Consider the following 21,427-nt stretch of genomic DNA (forward strand, 5'->3'; position numbering starts at 1 on the left):
ATGATAGAGATGGTGGATGATCAAAGAGTAAACCAGGCAGCAAATCCCTTAAAGAAGGGATAAAATAAAAATTAAAAACTTGAAAAAAATAGTCACTAGTTCTGGAGTAGTAGAATTGCAGTCTCAGTTGTTCTGATGCTAGTTCTTTAGCATCCAGACCTGTCTATGTCTCTTAAGTAGGTTTGGAGCCTTCCTGTGGCAAGTGGATGGTGGGTGGTGTCCCATGGGCCTTTGGGTGGAGGCCTTTAGCTGAGGTGAAGTAGCAGGTCTTTGGAGTGTAGGCTTGGCATGCCTGAAGGGTGCAGGCCAGCGGAGTGGAGATCTTGGTTGTCTATGAATCCCTGGCTTGACAGACTTGGGGGGCGTGGTCAAGCAGAACAGAGATCGTGTGTGTGTGTGTGTGTGTGTGTGTGTGTGTGTGTGTGTGTCCGGCGAGATCGTGTGTGTGTGTGTGTGTGTGTGTGTGTGTGTGTGTGTCCGGCTTGGCAGGCCTTAGGGGCACGGCCTTGCAGAGTGAATATTGTGCAATGCTGTACAGGCTTTGGGGGCTTGGCTGGCAAAGCAGAGATTGTGCAGGGCTGGGGAGCGTGGTCCAGCGAGATGGAGCTCCTGCAGAGCTGTGCAGGCCTTGAGAGTGTGGCCAGCAAAGCAGAGAGCATGCAGGGCTGGGGAGCATGGCCCTGCAAGGCAGAGCTCCTGCAGGGCTGTGCAGGCCTTGGAGCCTCGCCAACAAAGCAAAGATCGTGCAGGGCTGGGGAGTGCTGCCCAGCCAGACAGGGCTCCTGCAGGGCTGTGCAGGCCTTGGGAGCCTGGCTGGCAAAGCAAAGATCGTTCAGGGATGGAGAGCGCAGCCCAGGAGACGGAGCTCCTTCAGGGCTGTGCGGTCCTGGGTGGTGTGTGGCCTGGTGGAGATCATAAATGTCTGTGGATCCCTGGTCTTAGGGGCTCGTTCCATGGAGATCCTACAGGTCTGAGGGATGGGAGTTTGGCGTTGCACAGCCCTGGTGGGGCAAAGGAGCAGTTCTGGAGAATTTGAGATCCCACTGTGTATGGAGCAGTGGCTCTGCGGGCCTATGGGGCAGGGCTTGGCTTGTAGCACCTGCTATTCTTTTAGTATATGGTGGAGTGGAGAGGCCTCCCAGGAGCTAGGGGTTCAGAGTGCTGATATTTCAGCTCTCCCTGGTGTTTTACCTCATTCAAGCAAGTCTCCAGCTTCTTGTCAAAGTCCCTGGATCACAGAGGTCAGAAGGTCTGTGGTCAGGTCTGTGGCTGTGTTCTTGTCGCCATCTTGGATCTCTCAATCTCAGCCTCTTGAGTAACTAGGATTATGCATGTGAGTTAGTGGTGCCCAACTCTAAATTTTTTTTGGGAGGAGGGTTTCCTTTTGAGGAACTGGGGTTTGAACTCAGGTCCTCACACTTTCTGGGGAGGAGCACTACCACTTGAACAATACTTCCAGCCCTTCTCTTGAACTTTTTAATGCACACATAATTGTGGATATTTCTGTACTAATATGATAGTTCAGAATTTGTAAAGAATGTGTATGGAGTAGATCAGACTGCTTGCCGTTTCTGTCACCTCAGTTTCATTTCTTCAGCTTGGGAACATTCAAAATCTACGTTGGTACATTTTGAAACATACACTAAATTTTTGTCAATGTTGGTTGCTCTGTTGTGTGTTTTGTTTTGTTTTTTTTTTCCTTTCACAGCACTAAGGTTTGAAGTTAGGGCCTCATTCTTCTTAGGCAGACACTCGTACTATTTGAACTACTCAGCCAGCCATTTTTTTATGCTTTTGTGTTTTTTTTGAAATATGGTTTCTTGAACTATTTGCCTGAGGCCGGTTTTGAATCAGGATCCTCGTGATCTCTGCCTCCTAAGTAGTTAGGAGTCTAGGCCTGACACTGTTGCCTTGGCCTCTTGGGTGCTTTGAACTTTTATCCTTCATTGGTCTTACATAATGATTAAATTTGGTCTGTGGAATACTAGGTTCAAGCTTTCAAATGTTGGCTCTTAATGTAATTGTAGAGGATGTGCTGCATGCCTTGAGCAAGCAGTTGTGAGAATGGGCTTCAAATACTGTGTCAGGGAAACCTGTAGAGTGTCAGTGCCCAGGGAGCCATTGGACACTGGTCACTGAGGCTTCCTGTATTGATTTTGTCAAAAGTGCAAACTTTCAAAGGGAGACAAGTGAAGGAGATAGCATAGTGTTTGCATGAACTGTGTAGGCAGACTAAGCTCCTCTCCTCAGCTAGATGGCTGAGGTCCATCCCAACACCAGTTCCCAGGTGCAAGGAAAGGTGGAGGAGCTTCGGGAACACGTATGTCTATGAATGCAAAGTCTCAGGATTGTCAATTTTAATTCTGTTCTGTACACTGAGTAGTAGATCATGGGAATTTGGCACATGCTTCAGAGCCCACTGTACAGTGAGACTTAGGGACGACCCAGCAGCACATTTGAAGTCACCAGTGACACTGTTCTGTTTCTTTGTGGAAGTATTCAAGTCTCTAGTATCAGAAAAACAGATATGTGAGTGTGGACAGAAGGAATAGTCATGCAGGACATGTTTAGAGTTCTCAACATCATATGAACTTGTGAATTGAGTCTAGGCCCCAGGTGCTGTCCATCTTACCCTTTCTCCTGAACACATGGATCTTGTAGGAGTCGGTGACCTTTGAGGATGTGGCTGTGAACTTCACCCTGGAGGAGTGGAGTTTGCTGAATCCTTCCCAGGAGAATCTGTATAGATCTGTGATGCGGGAAACCATCAGGAACCTGCATGCTGTAGGTAAGGGTGACATCATGCCTTCACTGAGTCAAGGAGGAGGTGTCTGTACTCACCAATGTTGATCAAAGGTTTTGATTATGAGAAGGAATGCTTTTGTGAATAAACTAGGCATGGTTGCAAGGGAACTTCAACCTAAACTCAATTTTCATATAATTTTGTATTAATTCATAATAGTTTTTCTGTATCTATCTTTTAGGACAAAAATGGAGAGACCAGAACTTTGAAAAGGAGGACCAAAATCTTGGAAAATATCTAAGGTAAATTGCACTCAGAAGAGGAAGCTATTTCTCAGGAAATTTGAAGTGGCAGCAAGTATTTCAAAGAAAGCAAATACGTTGTGGCACACCTGTCATCCTACCACTTAGGAGGCTGTGGCTAGAGGATCAAAAGTTCCAGGCTAGCTGGGCTGCCTAGTGAGTTGGAGGCCTGTCTACATGAAGGACCCTGCCTCAAAATGTACATATTCTCTGTCACTGTCTGTCTGTCTCTCTCTATATATATAGTTGTGTTTGCATGTGTATCTCTATAATATATTCTCTATGTAGATATTTAGATATATAAATAGATCGTCTAAGTCTTTATATAGCATGAACATCTGTAGCTCAAAAATTCAAAGATCCTAGACTTCTTGACTACAAAATGATGCCACAAATGACACTTTATGATGGTTTATTGCACACACTTTTGTTTCATGCCCAAAATTATTGAAAATGTTATGACATTATCTTCAGGGTTTGGGTATAAGGCACATATGAAACACAGTTGAATTTTATGTTTACACTTGGGTCTTATCTCTGAGGTATTAATATATATTTGCAGAATCCAGAATCCAAATTCCAAAAACACTTCTTTCTCATCCCATAAATTTTAGATGATGGATCCTTGAGCTATATGTAAATGTAACACAGATGTTCCTTGAGCTATATGTAAATGTAAAACAGATGTTCAGTATTTGCCTAATCCAGAATCCAAAACACTTCTCATCCCATGAATTTTAGATGATGGTTCCTTAAGCTATATGTAAATGTACCACAGATGTTCAGTATTTGCATAATAAGTGAATGTGGAGACAGTGTTAAGGAACCCCATGTGAATATCACTCTGATGACCCTGGCGGTTATGCCCACCTGTTGAGTATTCAGTCTGTTCACATTCAGGGAGTCTCTACATTATATAAAGCCTGTGGTTTTCCTGACAACCAAAAAAATGTAACTGTGCTACCAATGAATAAATGTGAAATCATTGAGAAAGAAACTCTTTGTAACATAACTTTTGTTACAGAAGTCAAGCAGTAGAGAGGCTCTGTGAACATGAAGAAGGCTGTCAGTGGGGAGAAACCTTCAGCCAGACTCATGAGATTGTGAACAAGAAAACTCCTGGAGCAGTACCATGTGAAAGCCGTGTGTGTGGAGAAGTCCTCGATGGTCACTCTCCTGGAAATGTGCCCTGCAGGGATCATAGTATACACAAACCATATGAGTACCCAGGATGTGGAGAGAAGCCACGTATACGTAAGGAACATGGGGAAACTTTCCGTTCTCCCAAATTCCTTAATAAGCACGAAAGGACTCACATTGGAGAGAAACCCTATGAATGTAAGCAATGTGATAAAACCTTCAGATATCTCAGTTCTCTTCAAAATCATAAAAGGATTCACACTAGAAACAAACGCCATGAATGTAAACAATGCGGGAAAACCTTCAGGAGACACAGTAACGTTCAAGTCCATGAAAGAAGTCACACTGGAGAGAAACCTTATGTTTGTAAACTGTGTGAGAAAGCCTTCACTTCTTATACTTCCCTTCGAACACATGAAAGAAGTCACACAGGAGAGAAACCATATTTATGTAAGCTTTGTGGCAAAGCCTTTACTCAATCCAGTTATCTTCAAATACATATAAGAAGTCACACTGGAGAAAAACCCTATGCATGCACTCAGTGTGGGAAAGCCTTTCCTGATTCCAGTCACCTCCAAATACATAGAAGAAGTCACACAGGAGAGAAACCATATTCATGTAAGCAGTGTGGCAAAGCCTTCACTCAGTCTAGTTACCTTCGTATACATAAAAGAATTCATACTGGAGAAAAACCCTACACATGTAAGCAATGCGGGAAAGCCTTCACTCGTTCAAGTCACCTTCAAATACATAAAAGAACTCACACTGGAGAAAAACCCTATTTATGTAAGCAATGTGGCAAAGCCTTCACTCATTCCAGTTACCTTCAGATACATAAAAGAATTCACACTGGAGAGAAGCCTTATGTGTGTCAGCAGTGTGGGAAAGCCTTTGCTCGCTCCAGTTCCCTTCACATACATGAGAGAACTCACAAAGGAGAGAAGCCTTATGTATGTAAGCAGTGTGGGAAAGCCTTCACATGGTCCAGTTCCCTTCAAAGACATGAAGTAGTTCACACAGGAGAAAAACCCCATGTGTGTAAGCAATGTGGGAAAGCCTTTAGTCGTTACAGCAGCATTCACAAACATGAAAAGACTCACACTGAAAAGAAACCCTGTTAATGCGTTGAATGTCAGGACACTGTCAGGTGTCCCAATTACTTTTGAGTCCATGAAACAACTCACACTGGAGATAAATCCTGCCTGTGTAAGCAATGTAAGAAGCCTTTGTTGAATCCACTTCCCTTTGATATCATAAGGGATTCTCAGTGGACAGAACACTTTGGATGTAGTTTGGGAAAGTCCTCGATCATGCCAGTTCCTTTCACACATGCAAAGACTCACACTGGAGAGAAACTCTTAAGTATAGAATGCAAGAAGGATTCATTATTATGTGACCTTCTTAGCACTGTAATATTCACAGTATAAAGCACCTAGGAATATCTTGGGTCATCTAAGTTCAATTCACAGATACAAAACACACAGTATGAAAAGAAACCTCTTAATAGTGTGTAAGTCTACACTTTGCCCACTTGGAAGAAGAATGCACACCATGTCAGAATAATGTGAATGTGAAAAACACTCCCCAAGTTGTCAGTTATTTTGTGTATGGTAGTATGTGCCTGTTACTCCAGAACTTGGGAGTCTCAAGCAGGAGGATCTCAAATTTGAGACCCTCTTTCCTGGCCTCATCCTACAATGGCTACATTGTAACACCCTGAAAGGAGAGAAAAATAGTTTCAATTTTAATAGATAATTTTGTTCATGACTATTCCTTTCTTTGTGAAATCCTACGAGCCAGATTAATTTGAGGAAACAAAGCAATTTGTGTAATTTGTGCAAAATGCTCCAGAAAATACCTGACCTCAAGGAAATATTCTAAGAGGGTTTGTACTAGTGACTCATTTTTAAACTACACATCTTTACGGTATGTTTGTCTAACTCACACTCTTGAAATGTGATGACATAATTCTGTAAGTACCATATAGGCAGCAGAATGTAGGTTTATGGGTACTGTTTATTTTACTCCCAGCAGGTAATAAAATTTTCTTTATCCTACTGGCCTTGGGTGACAGGTTCTAAATATTTATTATGTTTTATTGATGTTCTATCTTTTTTTTTCATGGACCAGATGACATTTTGGGGGATGATGGTTTAGGTCAGTAGTCGAGCTCTTGCCTAAAATGCATGGGGCCCTGCATTTGAACCCTGGCACTGAAAATGAAAAAAAAATGCATTTTATATTTGATTTTGGATGCAGAGTTATTGGGGTTTAAACTCAGGGCCTCACACTTGCTAAACAGGCACTCCAGCACTTGAGCCACTCCACCAGTCCTGGTTTGTGTTGGGTATTTTCCAGATAGGGTCTTTCAAAGAATTTTGCCCAGGCTGTCTTGGAAGTGTGATTCTCCTTGTATCTGCTTCCTGAATAGGTTGGACAGCCACCGGGGTCTTGCATCTGTATTTTACTTTTTGATGTATTTTTTCCTTAAGTGTCATTTTTGTCTATTTCTTAGAAATAGTTCCACTTTTATGCAGCTTCCAGACTAACAGATGTTATCTTTTTCCATTTACTGAGATGATATGTGAAAATATCCCATGACATTCTAGATCAGCTCATTTATGATTTTGCCAGGGTTTTCATTTAACACTGGGAGTCAGCTTTATCATGAATAAAACTTTAGGTGTTTTCTTCCTTTCTGTCTTTCATATGGCAGACCAACAGTTAAATCATGCTATTTTGATGGGCCTCCTCCCCCAAACCACTAGGACTATATCTTTTGTCAAATAGAGTATGTGAATTGTAGCAGAAAATATGTTCACAGACCATAAATGACCGCTTTATCAGTGAGAGCATTCTGAGTACTTTCTTATAGGATTAGTGGTTTGTTGCTATTGGTTTTTTGTTGTGCTGGGGATTCAACCCAGGGCTTGCATATGCTACAAGAGTAATGTAGTTCATTGGCTAGGCACCGAGCCTCATGGCCAGGACTAGTGTTTGCTTTAGGGGAATTGATTGCTACTGACTATTGGATGCAAGGGGGGAATGAAATTCTGTCTTTGAAAGCATAATAGTTTTTACCTGGAAGGTGGGGATAATAAAGTGCCAGTCAAATTAACAAGGGGAGCTTTGTTCATTTGTTTTTATCAGTATGTGTTTTGTCAATTTTAAGTCATGTGAACAGGAGGTCTTTGATTTTGTCTTCATCCATTCTTGTTACCGAGGAGTACTACCTGCCATCAGAGCAGTGGGACACACTTCTTCGTAAGATTTAACCTTGATTTGAGTGGGAGGCCGACAGCTGTGTTTGCACTTCTTTTTGCCTTTTTGAATTAGTATGTGAACACTGAACTGTTTCCTAGGCTATATTGGATCATTTTCTCTATAAATATAGATGTTCTTCAACCTAGGATAAGGTTACATTTCCCTAAACCCAAAGGAAGATGAAAATGTACTTTGTACACCTAATCCAATGAATAGCAAAGCTGAGATACCACTCCGATTGCCTGTGGTTGGCAAACTCATCTCACACAAAGTGTGTTTTACAGTGAGGTTTGACTGTCTCGTGGGGGAGTCATTGGACACAGTGCCCTGTGTGGATTGCTTGTTCACTCTCATGCCATGGCTGAACTGAGCCCCAGGCCATGTGTGCCCAGCACCATGAGAAAATTTCATAGCTTCATAGCACACATGGGTAGCCTAGTAAAACACCAAACATACAAATTCAAGGATACTTTCTAGTGCAAACACCCCTTTCTTACCATCTTGTTTTTGTTTTGGGTTTTTAAAAAGTCTTTTGTTCTGAGGAAGTAGAAATTATTTTTATTCTCAAAATGAGATAATGGGCTAGGGGTATACCTCAGTAGCAGTGCTCTTTTGTAGCATTTGAAAGGCCCCAGGTTCCATCTCCAGGACTGCAAAGATGAAAACAAACCTAGAGGCACAAATTAATTTTTCTGCCCATTTTAGACTTCAGTCTTTTCCTGGGGGAGAAGGTGGGGTTATTACTGGGGTTCGATCTGAAAATCGCATGCTTGCTAGGCAAGTGCTCTACCACTTGAGCCATTCCCCCAGCCCTACTGCAGGGGTTCTCCATGAGGTCAGCTCTTCCGTGAACAAAATGCCATCCAAAGCAAAATATCAAGTGTTGGGACTGTGTTCAAGACACTGAACATGTTCAGTGGGAGGAGAAATAACAAGATGGTGTCTTTATTCCTTTTCTCATAAGATATGTGCTGCATAAAAGTCTGAGGGTCATTTTGGTGGAAAATTCTTCCGAGAAAACTTGAATTCTGCCATGTTGCTGCACCCTGCACTTTCAGGCCCTGACTTGAAAAAAAAAATCACAAGAAGATGCTAATTTCACATCATGCTCAAGTCTGTACTCCAGCTGTTCTTAATGTCATCTTTACTTTATTTTTTTTTTTTTTGAACATAGCAAAATAAAGTCTTTATTTTTTTTTTTTTACCCTTTTTTTTTTTCTTTTATTATTCATATGTGCATACAAGGCTTGGTTCATTTCTCCCCCCTGCCCCCACCCCCTCCCTTACCACCCACTCCACCCCCTCCCGCTCCCCCCCCCTCAATACCCAGCAGAAACTATTTTCCCCTTATCTCTAATTTTGTTGTAGAGACAGTATAAGCATTAATAGGAAGGAACAAGGGGTTTTGCTGGTTGAGATAAGGATAGCTATACAGGGCATTGACTCACATTGATTTCCTGTGCGTGGGTGTTACCTTCTAGGTTAATTCTTTTTGATCTAACCTTTTCTCTAGTACCTGTTCCCCTTTTCCTATTGGCCTCAGTTGCTTTTAAGGTATCTGCTTTAGTTTCTCTGCATTAAGGGCAACAAATGCTAGCTAGTTTTTTAGGTGTCTTACCTATCCTCACCCCTCCCTTGTGTGCTCTCGCGTTTATCATGTGCTCATAGTCCAATCCACTTGTTGTGTTTGCCCTTGATCTAATGTCCACATATGAGGGAGAACATACGATTTTTGGTCTTTTGGGCCAGGCTAACCTCACTCAGAATGATGTTCTCCAGTTCCATCCATTTACCAGCGAATGATAACATTTCGTTCTTCTTCATGGCTGCATAGAATTCCATTGTGTATAGATACCACATTTTCTTAATCCATTCGTCTGTGCTGGGGCATCTTGGCTGTTTCCATAACTTGGCTATTGTGAATAGTGCCGCAATAAACATGGATGTGCAGGTGCCTCTGGAGTAACAGTCTTTTGGGTATATCCCCAAGAGTGGTATTACTGGATCAAATGGTAGATCGATGTCCAGCTTTTTAAGTAGCCTCCAAATTTTTTTCCAGAGTGGTTGTACTAGTTTACATTCCCACCAACAGTGTAAGAGGGTTCCTTTTTCCCCGCATCCTCGCCAACACCTGTTGTTGGCGGTGTTGCTGATGATGGCTATTCTAACAGGGGTGAGGTGGAATCTTAGTGTACTTTTAATTTGCATTTCCTTTATTGCTAGAGATGGTGAGCATTTTTTCATGTGTTTTCTGGCCATTTGAATTTCTTGTTTTGAGAAAGTTCTGTTTAGTTCACTTGCCCATTTCTTTATTGGTTCATTAGTTTTGGGAGAATTTAGTTTTTTAAGTTCCCTATATATTCTGGTTATCAGTCCTTTGTCTGATGTATAATTGGCAAATATTTTCTCCCACTCTGTGGGTGTTCTCTTCAGTTTAGAGACCATTTCTTTTGATGAACAGAAGCTTTTTAGTTTTATGAGGTCCCATTTATCTATGCTATCTCTTAGTTGCTGTGCTGCTGGGGTTTCATTGAGAAAGTTCTTACCTATACCTACTAACTCCAGAGTATTTCCTACTCTTTCTTGTATCAACTTAAGAGTTTGGGGTCTGATATTAAGATCCTTGATCCATTTTGAGTTAATCTTGGTATAGGGTGATATACATGGATCTAGTTTCAGTTTTTTGCAGACTGCTAACCAGTTTTCCCAGCAGTTTTTGTTGAAGAGGCTGCTATTTCTCCATTGTATATTTTTAGCTCCTTTGTCAAAGATAAGTTGCTCATAGTTGTGTGGCTTCATATCTGGATCCTCTATTCTGTTCCACTGGTCTTCATGTCTGTTTTTGTGCCAGTACCATGCTGTTTTTATTGATATTGCTTTGTAATATAGTTTGAAGTCAGGTATTGTGATACCTCCTGCATTGTTCTTTTGACTGAGTATTGCCTTGGCTATTCGTGGCCTCTTGTGTTTCCATATAAATTTAACAGTAGATTTTTCAATCTCTTTAATGAATGTCATTGGAATTTTGATGGGAATTGCATTAAACATGTAGATTACTTTGGGGAGTATCGACATTTTTACTATGTTGATTCTATCAATCCATGAGCATGGGAGATCTCTCCACTTTCTATAGTCTTCCTCAATCTCTTTCTTCAGAAGTGTATAGTTTTCCTTGTAGAGGTCTTTCACATCTTTTGTTAGGTTTACACCTAGGTATTTGATTTTGTTTGAGGCTATTGTAAATGGAATTGTTTTCATACATTCTTTTTCCGTTTGCTCATTGTTAGTGTATAGAAATGCTAATGATTTTTCTATGTTGATTTTATATCCTGCTACCTTGCTATAGCTATTGATGATGTCTAGAAGCTTCTGAGTAGAGTTTTTTGGGTCTTTAAGGTATAGGATCATGTCGTCTGCAAATAGGGATATTTTGACAGTTTCTTTACCTATTTGTATTCCTTTTATTCCTTCTTCTTGCCTAATTGCTCTGGCTAGGAATTCCAGTACTATGTTGAATAGGAGTGGAGATAGTGGGCATCCTTGTCTGGTTCCTGATTTTAGAGGGAATGGTTTTAATTTTTCTCCGTTAAGTATAATGCTGGCTGTAGGTTTGTCATATATAGCTTTTATAATGTTGAGGAACTTTCCTTCTATTCCTAGTTTTCTTAGAGCTTTTATCATGAAATGATGTTGGATCTTATCAAAGGCTTTTTCTGCATCTATTGAGATGATCAAGTGGTTTTTGTCTTTGCTTCTGTTAATGTGGTTTATTACGTTTATTGATTTTCGTATGTTGAACCACCCGTGCATCCCTGGGATGAAGCCTACCTGGTCGTGGTGAATAATCTTTTTGATGTGTTGCTGAATTCGATTTGCCATTATTTTGTTGAGGATTTTTGCATCAATGTTCATTAGGGAGATTGGCCTATAGTTCTCCTTTTTGGAGGTGTCTTTGCCTGGTTTTGGGATAAGTGTAATACTGGCTTCATAAAATGTGTTTGGCAGTTTTCCTTCCCTTTCTATTTCGTGGAACAGTTTAAGGAGGGTTGGTATCAGTTCTTCTTTAAAGGTCTGATAGAATTCAGCAGAGAATCCATCAGGTCCTGGACTTTTCTTTTTGGGGAGACTCTTGATTGCTACTTCAATTTCATTCTGTGTTATAGGTCTATTCAGGTGATTAATTTCCTCTTGGTTCAGTTTTGGATGATCATATGTATCTAGAAATCTGTCCATTTCTTTTAGATTTTCAAATTTATTTGAATATAGGTTCTCAAAGTAGTCTTTGATGATTTCCTGGACTTCCATGGTGTTTGTTGTTATCTCCCCTTTTGCATTCCTGATTCTACTAATTTGGGTTTTTTCTCTCCTCATTTTAGTCAGGTTTCCCAGGGGTCTATCGATCTTGTTTATTTTTTCAAAGAACCAACTTTTTGTTTCATTAATTCTTTGTATGGTTTTTTTGGTTTCTATTTCGTTGATTTCAGCTCTTATTTTTATTATTTCTCTCCTTCTATTTGTTTTGGGATTTGCTTGTTCTTGTTTTTCTAGGAGTTTGAGATGTATCATTAGGTCATTGATTTGGGATCTTTCAAACTTTTTAATATATGCACTCATGGCTATAAACTTTCCTCTCAAGACTGCCTTAGCTGTGTCCCATAGGTTCCGGTAGGTTGTGTTTTCATTTTCATTGACTTCCAGGAACATTTTAATTTCCTCTTTTATTGCATCGATGATCCATTCTTCATTAAGTAATGAGTTATTTAGTTTCCAGCTGTTTGCATGTTTTTTGTCTTTACTTTTGTTGTTGAGTTCTACTTTTACTGCATTGTGGTCAGATAGTATGCATGGTATTATTTCTATTTTCTTATATTTGCTGAGGCTTGCTTTGTGCCCTAAGATATGATCTATTTTGGAGAAGGTTCCATGGGCTGCTGAGAAGAATGTATATTGTGTAGAGGTTGGATGAAATGTTCTGTAGACATCTACTAGGTCCACTTGATCTATTGCATATTTTAGATCTTGGATTTCTTTATTGAGTTTTTGTTTGGATGACCTATCTATTGATGCTAATGGAGTGTTAAAGTCTCCCACAACCACTGTGTTGGCGTTTATATATGCTTTTAGGTCTTTCAGGGTATGTTTGATGAAATTGGGTGCGTTGACATTGGGTGCATACAGATTGATGATTATTATTTCCTTTTGGTCTATTTCCCCTTTTATTAGTATGGAATGTCCTTCTTTATCTCGTTTGATCAATGTAGGTTTGAAGTCTACTTTGTCAGAGATAAGTATTGCTACTCCTGCTTGTTTTCGGGGGCCATTGGCTTGGTAAATCTTCTTCCAGCCTTTCATCCTAAGCATATGCTTATTTCTGTCGGTGAGATGAGTCTCCTGTAAGCAACAAATTGTTGGATCTTCTTTTTTAATCCATTTTGTCAAACGGTTCCTTTTGATGGGTGAATTAAGTCCATTAACATTAAGTGTTAGTACTGATAGGTATGTGGTGATTCCTGCCATTTAGTTATCTTAGTTGTTTGGAGGTTTGATTTTGTGTACCTAACTTGATGTTACTCTCTACTGTCTTGCTTTTTCTTATCCTGTGGTTTGGTGCTGCCTGCCTTTTCATGGTTAAGTTGGGTGTCACTTTCTGTGTGCAGGATCCCTTGCAGAATCTTTTGTAATGGTGGCTTTGTGGTCACATATTGTTTTAGTTTCTGCTTATCATGGAAGACTTTTATTGCTCCATCTATTTTGAATGATAGCTTTGCTGGGTAGAGTATCCTGGGGTTGAAGTTATTTTCATTCAGTGCCCGGAAGATCTCACCCCACGCTCTTCTTGCTTTTAATGTTTCTGTTGAGAAGTCTGCTGTGATTTTGATGGGTTTACCTTTGTATGTTACTTGTTTTTTCTCTCTTACAGCCTTCAATATTCTTAGTTTCTGAACTTGTTGTTTTAATGATGATATGTCGTGGAGTAGTTCTATTTTGATCTGGTCTGTTTGGTGTCCTGGAGGCCTCTTGCATGTGTATGGGAATATCTTTCTCTAGATTTGGGAAATTTTCCGTTATTATTTTGTTGAATATATTACGCATTCCCTTCGCTTGCACCTCTTCTCCTTCTTCGATGCCCATGATTCTCAAGTTTGGTCTTTTGATGGAGTCAGTGAGTTCTTGCATTTTCTTTTCACAGGTCTTGAGTTGTTTAATTAATAGTTCTTCAGTTTTTCCTTTAATTACCATTTCATCTTCAAGTTCTGAGATTCTGTCTTCTGTTTGTTCTATTCTGCTGGATTGGCCTTCCGTTTTGTTTTGCAGTTCTGTTTCGTTCTTTTTTCTGAGGTTTTCCATATCCTGGCTGTTTTCTTCTTTATTGTTGTCTATTTTTGTCCTGAGTTCATTTATCCATTTATTCATTGTGTTCTCTCTTTCACTTTGGTGTTTATACAGTGCTTCTATGGTTTCCTTTATTTCTTCTTTTGCTTTTTCAAATTCTCTATTTTTATTGTCTTGGAATTTCTTGAGTGTCTCCTGTACATTTTGGTTGACCCTATCCAGTATCATCTCTATAAAATTCTCATTGAGTATTTGTAGTATGTCTTCTTTTAAATTATTCTTGTGGGCTTCATTGGGTCCTTTGGCATAGTTTATCTTCATTTTGTTGGAGTCTGCATCTGAGTTTCTGTTCTCTTCATTCCCCTCTGGTTCCTGTACTAATTTTTTGCTGTGGGGAAACTGGTTTCCTTGTTTTTTCTGTCTTCCTGTCATTGTCCTTGGTGTTGTTACTGTCCCTGTACTGTGTGCAATTAAGTATTTTCTAGCTTGTAATAATAACAATGGTAATATTGAGAATGGAAGAGTGAGCTGAGATGGAAAGCAAGAAGTTAAAGAAAAGGGGAAAACAAATATACAGACAAGAGGGAGAAAGCAGAAGAAGGTATCAGACAAGAGAGTTTCAAAGGTATAAACAGGGAGTGTTAGTGTACTAATCGACAGTAAGCTGAACAGACAATAGAGAGACAGAGAGAGGATTGAAAATCAAAGATAAAAAAATAAAAAATAAGTATATGAAAGTAATATCTATTTATAAAAATGAATTAAAATAAAATGGAAAATAGAAAATTAAAAAAAAAAAAAAAAAACAAAAAACCAAAAACTTCCAAGTTTATATGCAATGCAGTTTCAGTCTTAATAATTTGGATGTCCGTCTCAATCTCCAGTCCTGGAGTTGGTGCCTCAGATGTTCTGTAGTTGTCTCATCAAAGGGGATGCATAAAGTAGAACAAAACTACACACTCACACACACACAGAGGATAAAAAAAAAAAAAACCCACCAAGTGTCCCCAGTTCAAATGCAATACAGTTTCAGTAAGTTTTTCGGCTTGCAGGTGTAATTCGGCTGTTCTCTCATCAAAGGTAGGGAGAAAAAGAAAAAAAAGCGTCTGGAGGCAGTTCTGAGTGTGGTATCTGCAACTGAGGCTTGCCTGCCTGCTGCTCTCAGCCTGTAGCTGGCGGCGTTATTTATGCAGATCTCTGGGGTGAGCTAGCGCTCACCTGGTCCCACAGGCTTTGTTTGCTCAGAGTTCTCTTGTGCGGGGGAGGGGGGCCTCTGCTACAGGCTTTTCCCTTTCCAAGCACTGGGAAAGGCGACACTGCCCCGCGTTGTCAGGCCTGCGTGTTTATTTACAGTTCACGTGGGAAGTGGGTCTTCCCTCCTCTCACAAGCGTCCCCGCTCCTGGTTGCTGGGCGCGCCCGGCTCCTGCCAGAGCCTCTCCGGCCCGCCCGGCTCGTTTATTTACAGTCCCGGGAAGGATTCCCTTCCCCCAATCTTCAGCGCTCAGGGCGCCCCACCCTCTTTCCAGCGTGTCTTAACTGTTCTTACTGCTTAGTACTCAGTTTCTCTTTTTTTCCCGGGTGGACGTCAGTCTGTCCAGGGGGCTATGCTGCTCTGGCCCAGGCTTGTCTGTGGGGGAACCGCGGTACCGCGAAGCTCACCTGGTCCGCGTCTTCCCAAGCCGTATGGGCACCGGCCACTGGCGGCCCCGGGGGCCTCCTCGGTTCTCCGTTTAACGTGAAGTGGAGATTCTCTGCGCCGGCTGGAGGTGTGGAGGAGTCAAAGTTATGCCTTTTCTCGGTGATTATGCCTGCAAAGTGTGTCTCCAGCGTCTCTCCAAGATTTCACTATAGGAGGGTCGCTTTCTGCTTCCTACCTCTAGCCGCCATCTTGGAATTCCTCATCTTTACTTTAAAAACACTCAGCATCCAGGGGCTTGGGTTGTAGCTCAGTGGGACAGCCCTTGCCTAGTATGCAGGCCCTTGGTTGGAACCCTAGCACCCTCCAAAATAGTTCACCATCTATTTGACAATAGCAAATCAGTGGACTTAGTGTCCTTAGCAAGTTCTCAACCAAACTGAAGTTAAACTAGTACAGGAGAGGTTATGCAAGATGAGTGTTTGCCTTGTGACATATAAAAGGAACATCCCTCCCACATCAGTGCCTCAAGTAGTACCAAAGAGCATTGCCAGCTGAAGAGCAAGGAGGTAAAAGAGGAGTGTCTAGAAGAGAAAGCCCTCTGGGAGCCATGAGTGTGAGCACATTCAACTCACCGGGCTTGAGATTATGGGTCTGTGGGGTTTTTGCCTTCTATCACTGGACTTCCATCTTGGGTGGTTTGCAGAGTGCAGGATCTCAATCCATTGAGGTGGCCTGGACTCTGGTCAGTTCCATGGGAGAGGCTTCTGGACTCCTTTGTAGGCCTGGATGGCAGTGCCACCTAGACTTTACAGGCACTTCTTGTCTTGATGCCATTGGAAGACACAGACCCCTTGCCTTCTCTATATAGAATTTGGAGCTGAGTCCAAAGAATTTGGAGCCGAGTCCCAGCCACCACAGTGAGGTGATGTCATTCAGGCACCGGTGGCTCATGCCTGCAATCCAAACTACTCAGGAGGCAGAGATTATGAGGATCACAGTTCAAAGTCAGTGCTGGGCAAATGTTTCATAAGAACCTATCTTGAACAAAGCCATCACAGAAAAGAGTGCTGGTGGAGTGGCTCAAGCCGTAAGAGTGCCTGCCTAGTAAATGTGAAGCCCTGAGTTCAAACCCAGTGCCACCACACACACAAAAGAGGAACACTGTTTAGCTGTGCCGATTAGCGAAGCTTCCCAGGAAGAGTCCATCTACAGGTCCTGTTCTCTGCTGCCGCTAGCTATCTGCAGCCTGAATTGTGGCACAAAGGAGCCTCAGAAGACCCAAAACTGTCTCCAGTACCTGGGTCACAGTCCAGTCAGAAGCCATCTTGAGACCTGTGGCCACACCAAGGGTCCCCACCACCTGCAGGGAGCACTGGTTCCTACCATCTTAACTGCGAAAACTCTTATGTGACACCATTGTACTTTCTGGTCATCCTTGCCTCAGTTAAAATGTCTAACTTCATTTAGTTCACAGCTGGCTATGGAACACGTCTCTTTCAGTCCCTGATGTAGGAGAGCAGTATGTTTAGGTAAACTGTCAGAGTGCAAGGATAGCAAGGGACAGAGACAATATCACTGTTGATGCAATCCTTGCTCACTTGGAAAGTAGATCTTTTGTATATCCTATGAGTGTGCTTACACACCAGCTGTGTAGACCACAAATGACAAATAATCCTGGCTCTATGTTACTAACCAGTGGGAAAATGAATTCTCCCCGTGCAGTGCTGATTCATTTGTGAGATGCACATGGTGGAGGAGAAATGCTCAGTTTTCTCTTCATCAGATGGAAATGAAGACAGTAAAGAAAATCTGTGGTAGCAGATGACACTATGGAAGCTGGCTTGTGTATCCACCTTTTCTATGGAAAGTCACTGTGCAAGTGGTGAGAATTTACTCATCTCTTAAGCCCGATGTCAGCAGCTGCTCTTGTGTGGATGGGGACAGTGGGGGGCACTGCAGACTTCGCTGCCTGTGACTTTGTCCATCATGAGTGTCTATAGAGATATAGTATAAGCCCAGTGCATTTATAGTTAGAGATACAGAAATATAACATGTGGACCTCACATCTAAGAACTTCACTGCAGTCAGAAAGCAACTCTTTCAGCAACTACTGTGTGTCTCTGCACACCAGTTTTCAATGGCTGAACGCTTTAATGTATGTGATGACTTATTGAAGCAGAGAGGAAAGGGGTAAAAAGCTCCATGCACATGGGAAGGGGCTCAGAAGGGCTGAGCCCATGAGGCTCTGTGTCTAGTGGATATTGTAAGGGTTTTATATCCTGGTTGAAGGAAAACTGGTTGTGTCTGTGTGCTGTTGGTCCACTTAGGGGATGTATGTCATCAGCCAGTGTTTCAGGGGGACACTGGGCCTGCCCTCCTTCCCTTTCCAATGTCCCTGAGGTCCGCCATACTGGCTGGGCACCTATTTTGTATTTTCTGTTGGGACTGTACTTGTTCACCACCTTTCTCCAGGTTCAGAATCACTCTTCTACTTTCTTTGCATAACTTAAGTGACTTCCCATGTGCCATTTGTGGCACTGGTTTTTTTCCTTTGGGCAAATACACAGCCTGCTCTGTCTCCTTTCTCCCTGGAATTCTAAAATTGCATCTCCCCTTTCTTGAACTTTGCTCACCTTCTGTTAATCAAGTCCCACTTCCTAGCTCAGCAGTGCTCCTTTTGTGACCTCCCTTCTGTCTGCCCCAAACTATGTGCTGAATTCACCACTTTCCATTTATACTTGCAGTTTGCATTTGAGGCCTTAATTTAAGAGGTAATTAGAGTTGTTTGATTTCACAAGGGTGTGTCTTCATTGTGTGAGTAGTGTCCTAGTGGAGAGAGTAGGATCACTTTCTCCATCACATGATAACTCATCAAAAAGTTTTCCATCTGAAAGCCAATGATGTCCTTCACCAGTAAGCAAAATAGCCAATCTCCAGCTCTTGAATAACTGGGATTACAGGCATGAGTCTCTGTGCCCAGGTCCAAGGCACAGAGTTCTGAGGGGTGTTTAGTCTTCATGGGCTGGGCCCTGATGAATTAGCTAATGCTACTCTGAAGTGAACTTGTGGACATGAGTTCACTCTCTTTCAGGAGAAAGTGAATAACTTGTAAGGATGTAGCAGGTCACCCTCATGAGATGCCAGTGCCACGATATTTGACTTCCCATCCTCCAGAACATTGAAGAAACACCTGTTTCATGTTAGTTACTGGTCTCAGGTATTGTATTATAGCACACAATGTACACTAAGCCACAAATTGCATGGAAGAAAGAGAGATGGGATGTTATAATAAATCTAAAATGGGGAGATGGCTTTGTGGGATACATGGTAGAGCCTGGAATGGAGTTGACATGAATACTGGAAAAGCCTGCACTGATGTTTCTGGACATTAAGGGAGGTTCTGGCGAGGGATGTGGAGAAGCAAAGAGCTGTGGGGGAGGCCTGAAGCCCCTTAGACATTACGGATGTGGCCTCCAATAGAATGTTGGTAGAAATAGGGACAGCAAAGGCCACTGATGAGGTCCTAGTCACGCATGAGGAAGTCATGTGTGAAACTGGGTAAATGTCCATTCTTATGAGAAAGTGGCAGACAAATTGTGTGAATGGTGTCTGTGCCCCAGGCTTTCATGGAAGGCAGAACTTCAAAATAATCCACTAGGCAGGGTGCAGTGGCTCATGCCTATAATCCTAGTTAGCTGGGAGGCTGAGATTGAGCAGTTCACAGTTCTAGGCCAGTCCAGGGAAAAAAGTCTGTGAGACTCCATCCCAATGGCAAAAAGCTGGGCATGGTGGTGCACACCTCTCCTTCCAGCTAGGGTGGGAAGCATCGCCTCCAGATGAGTCTGGGCAAAAAGCAACACACTATCTCCAAAATAACCAGCAGAAAAAGGGTTAGAGGTGTGGCTCCGTGGTAGAGTGCCTGCTCTACAATTGTGAAGTTCTGAGTACAAACCAAAATACTGCCAAGAAAAAGTGATGAACTAAGGAAATTTGCAGAGAAGATATCTAAGCTGCTGTGTTTGGGTGGCTGTGTGGTTTCTCTTCCTGCTTCTAGTAAAATACAAGAAGTGAGAAAGGGTTTACAGAGTAATGTATGTTGTGATCAAAATAGAATAGAATGTAAGTATCTGGAAATCTTTTATTAGGAAGTGAACAAAAGAAGAGGTTGAGGGAGAAAATCAAATGTATTTCAAGCGTGCTCACTTAGATCCGTGTGGGTAGAGTCAGATGCTTATCAAGGCAATAGGAGAGTGACCTGAAGGTCACAAGGATCTTCAAATGTACCTCTCCCACCACAGGTCCACAGTGCTGGGGCACAGAAGGACTCAATGGGAGTGGCCCGGGGGACGTGAGGCTCACTGGATCTGTTCCCTGTGTTCCCGCACAGCCCTCAGCCACTCCCATTACCGTTCAAGTGGCCCAACATTCAGCTCGGTTCACTGCATTGGAATGCACCACCGGAAGTCTCAGTGCACGTGGAGCTCACTCTCCAGGTACACAGAGTGCCACAGCTGTGGAACTGTGGCATCTTCCACCCAGACGTCAAAGGCTGTCCACATCGTCCAGTGGCTAAGGTGAGAGCTGCCACACAGGATGGGAGCAATCACTGGAGACCCCACCAGGGCAAACTCAGGGGAACTGGGGGCTTGGAGCTGCTGTAGAGTCTACATCAGGGCAGTGACTGCAGGAGCCAAGGGAATGTGGCTATGCCTTGAGAGCCACCAGGTGGCAGCATAGGCCTGCGACAGCCACAGGCATTTGAGTGCATTGTATAGTGCTGAAACAAAGAGGCAGTGCTCCCAGGTTCTGTGGGCTCCACGCTTGCCCCAGTGTGTGGAGCAGATGAGGTTGCAGTCAGCTAAGATTACAGTCATCTCCAGTAGGGTCTCACGTTTTTGCCTGGGGCCAGACATGGACCATGATCCTCCAACCTAGGTCTCCCAATTAGCTGGGATTACAGGTGTACACTGCCAAATCTGACTCATTAGCTTTTTTATATACCAATAATGGATGTGTTAAGAAAGAAATCAGGAAGAGTGTGGAGGAGGGGGCAGAGGGGAGAAATGACCCAATGTATGCACATGTGAATAAATGAATTAAAAAAAAAGAAATCAGGGAAACAATACCATTCAGAATAGTGTAAAATAATAAACTACCTAGAATTAAGCTTAACTGAGGAGGAGAAAGACAACTATTATGCAAACTAAAACATTGACAAATTGAAGAAGTCTCTAGAAGAGGCAAAGACTTCCCACATCTTCCCACATGGGTTAGCAGAATTAATTTTCTGAAAATAGCTGTACTACTAAAATCAATATACAAATTCAATGCGATCCCCATTAAAATGCCAATGACATTCTTCATCAAAATAGAAGAAATAATCAAAATTTCACGTGGAAGCACAATAGACCCAGAATAGCCAAACCAATCCTAGGCAAAAAGAGCAATGCTTTAGTTATAACAATAACTGATTTGAAATTATCATAGTTATAGTAATAAAAACAGCACGGTATGCATTTGAAGAAAGAGAGAGGGAGTGGGACAGAGGGATGGAGGGAGAGGGAGAGAGAGAGAGAAAGAAAGAGAAGCTAGAAGTAAGCCCACCCAGCTAAGCCATATGATTCTTATCGAAGGTACCAAAAACATATGTTGGGTAAAAGATAGTTGCTTTAACAAATGCTGCTGGGAAAACTGGATCCAAGGGTAGAAGACTGAAAGAGTTCCCTATCTCTCGCCATGTATAAATATCAATTCAAAGTGGATTAAAGACCTTTATATAAGATCTGAAACTCTGAAGTTACTACAGGAAAACATTTGAAGTAGGCATAGGCAAAAACTTTCAGAACAGGGCTCCAATAGCTCAGGAATAAGAAAGAATTGACAAATGGGATTGTGTCAAACTGAAAATCTTCTGCACACCAAATAAACAGTTATCAGAGTAAAGAGACAGCCTACAGAGTGGGAGAGAATCTTTGCCAGCTACTTGTCTGACAAGGGGTCATTGT

The 21,427-nt window shown here is 42.1% G+C and overlaps 3 protein-coding genes across 3 annotated transcripts in view; 2 read left to right on the top strand and 1 right to left on the bottom strand.

Moving 5' to 3' along the window:
- LOC109680741 (uncharacterized) overlaps nt 1-8,601 on the top strand; it is a 35,227-nt gene extending 26,626 nt beyond the window's left edge. Inside the window, exons 3-5 of the mRNA XM_074053392.1 lie at nt 2,662-2,788; nt 2,985-3,045; nt 4,070-8,601. Of these exons, the coding sequence (XP_073909493.1) occupies nt 2,662-2,788; nt 2,985-3,045; nt 4,070-5,306 (1,425 nt within the window). The 3' untranslated portion in view covers nt 5,307-8,601. The remainder of the gene's footprint in view (nt 1-2,661; nt 2,789-2,984; nt 3,046-4,069) is intronic.
- The window catches only part of LOC109686580 (uncharacterized), a 301,371-nt gene that overhangs the window by 170,106 nt on the left and 109,838 nt on the right, over nt 1-21,427 (bottom strand). The window lies entirely within an intron of this gene.
- LOC109689049 (uncharacterized) overlaps nt 14,583-21,427 on the top strand; it is a 595,734-nt gene continuing 588,889 nt past the window's right edge. The window contains exon 1 of the mRNA XM_074053377.1: nt 14,583-19,996. The gene's annotated coding sequence lies outside the window, so the exon portion shown is untranslated. The remainder of the gene's footprint in view (nt 19,997-21,427) is intronic.

Source organism: Castor canadensis, chromosome 14 (genome assembly GCF_047511655.1).
Source record: "Castor canadensis chromosome 14, mCasCan1.hap1v2, whole genome shotgun sequence".
Classification (NCBI taxonomy): Eukaryota; Metazoa; Chordata; class Mammalia; order Rodentia; family Castoridae; genus Castor; species Castor canadensis.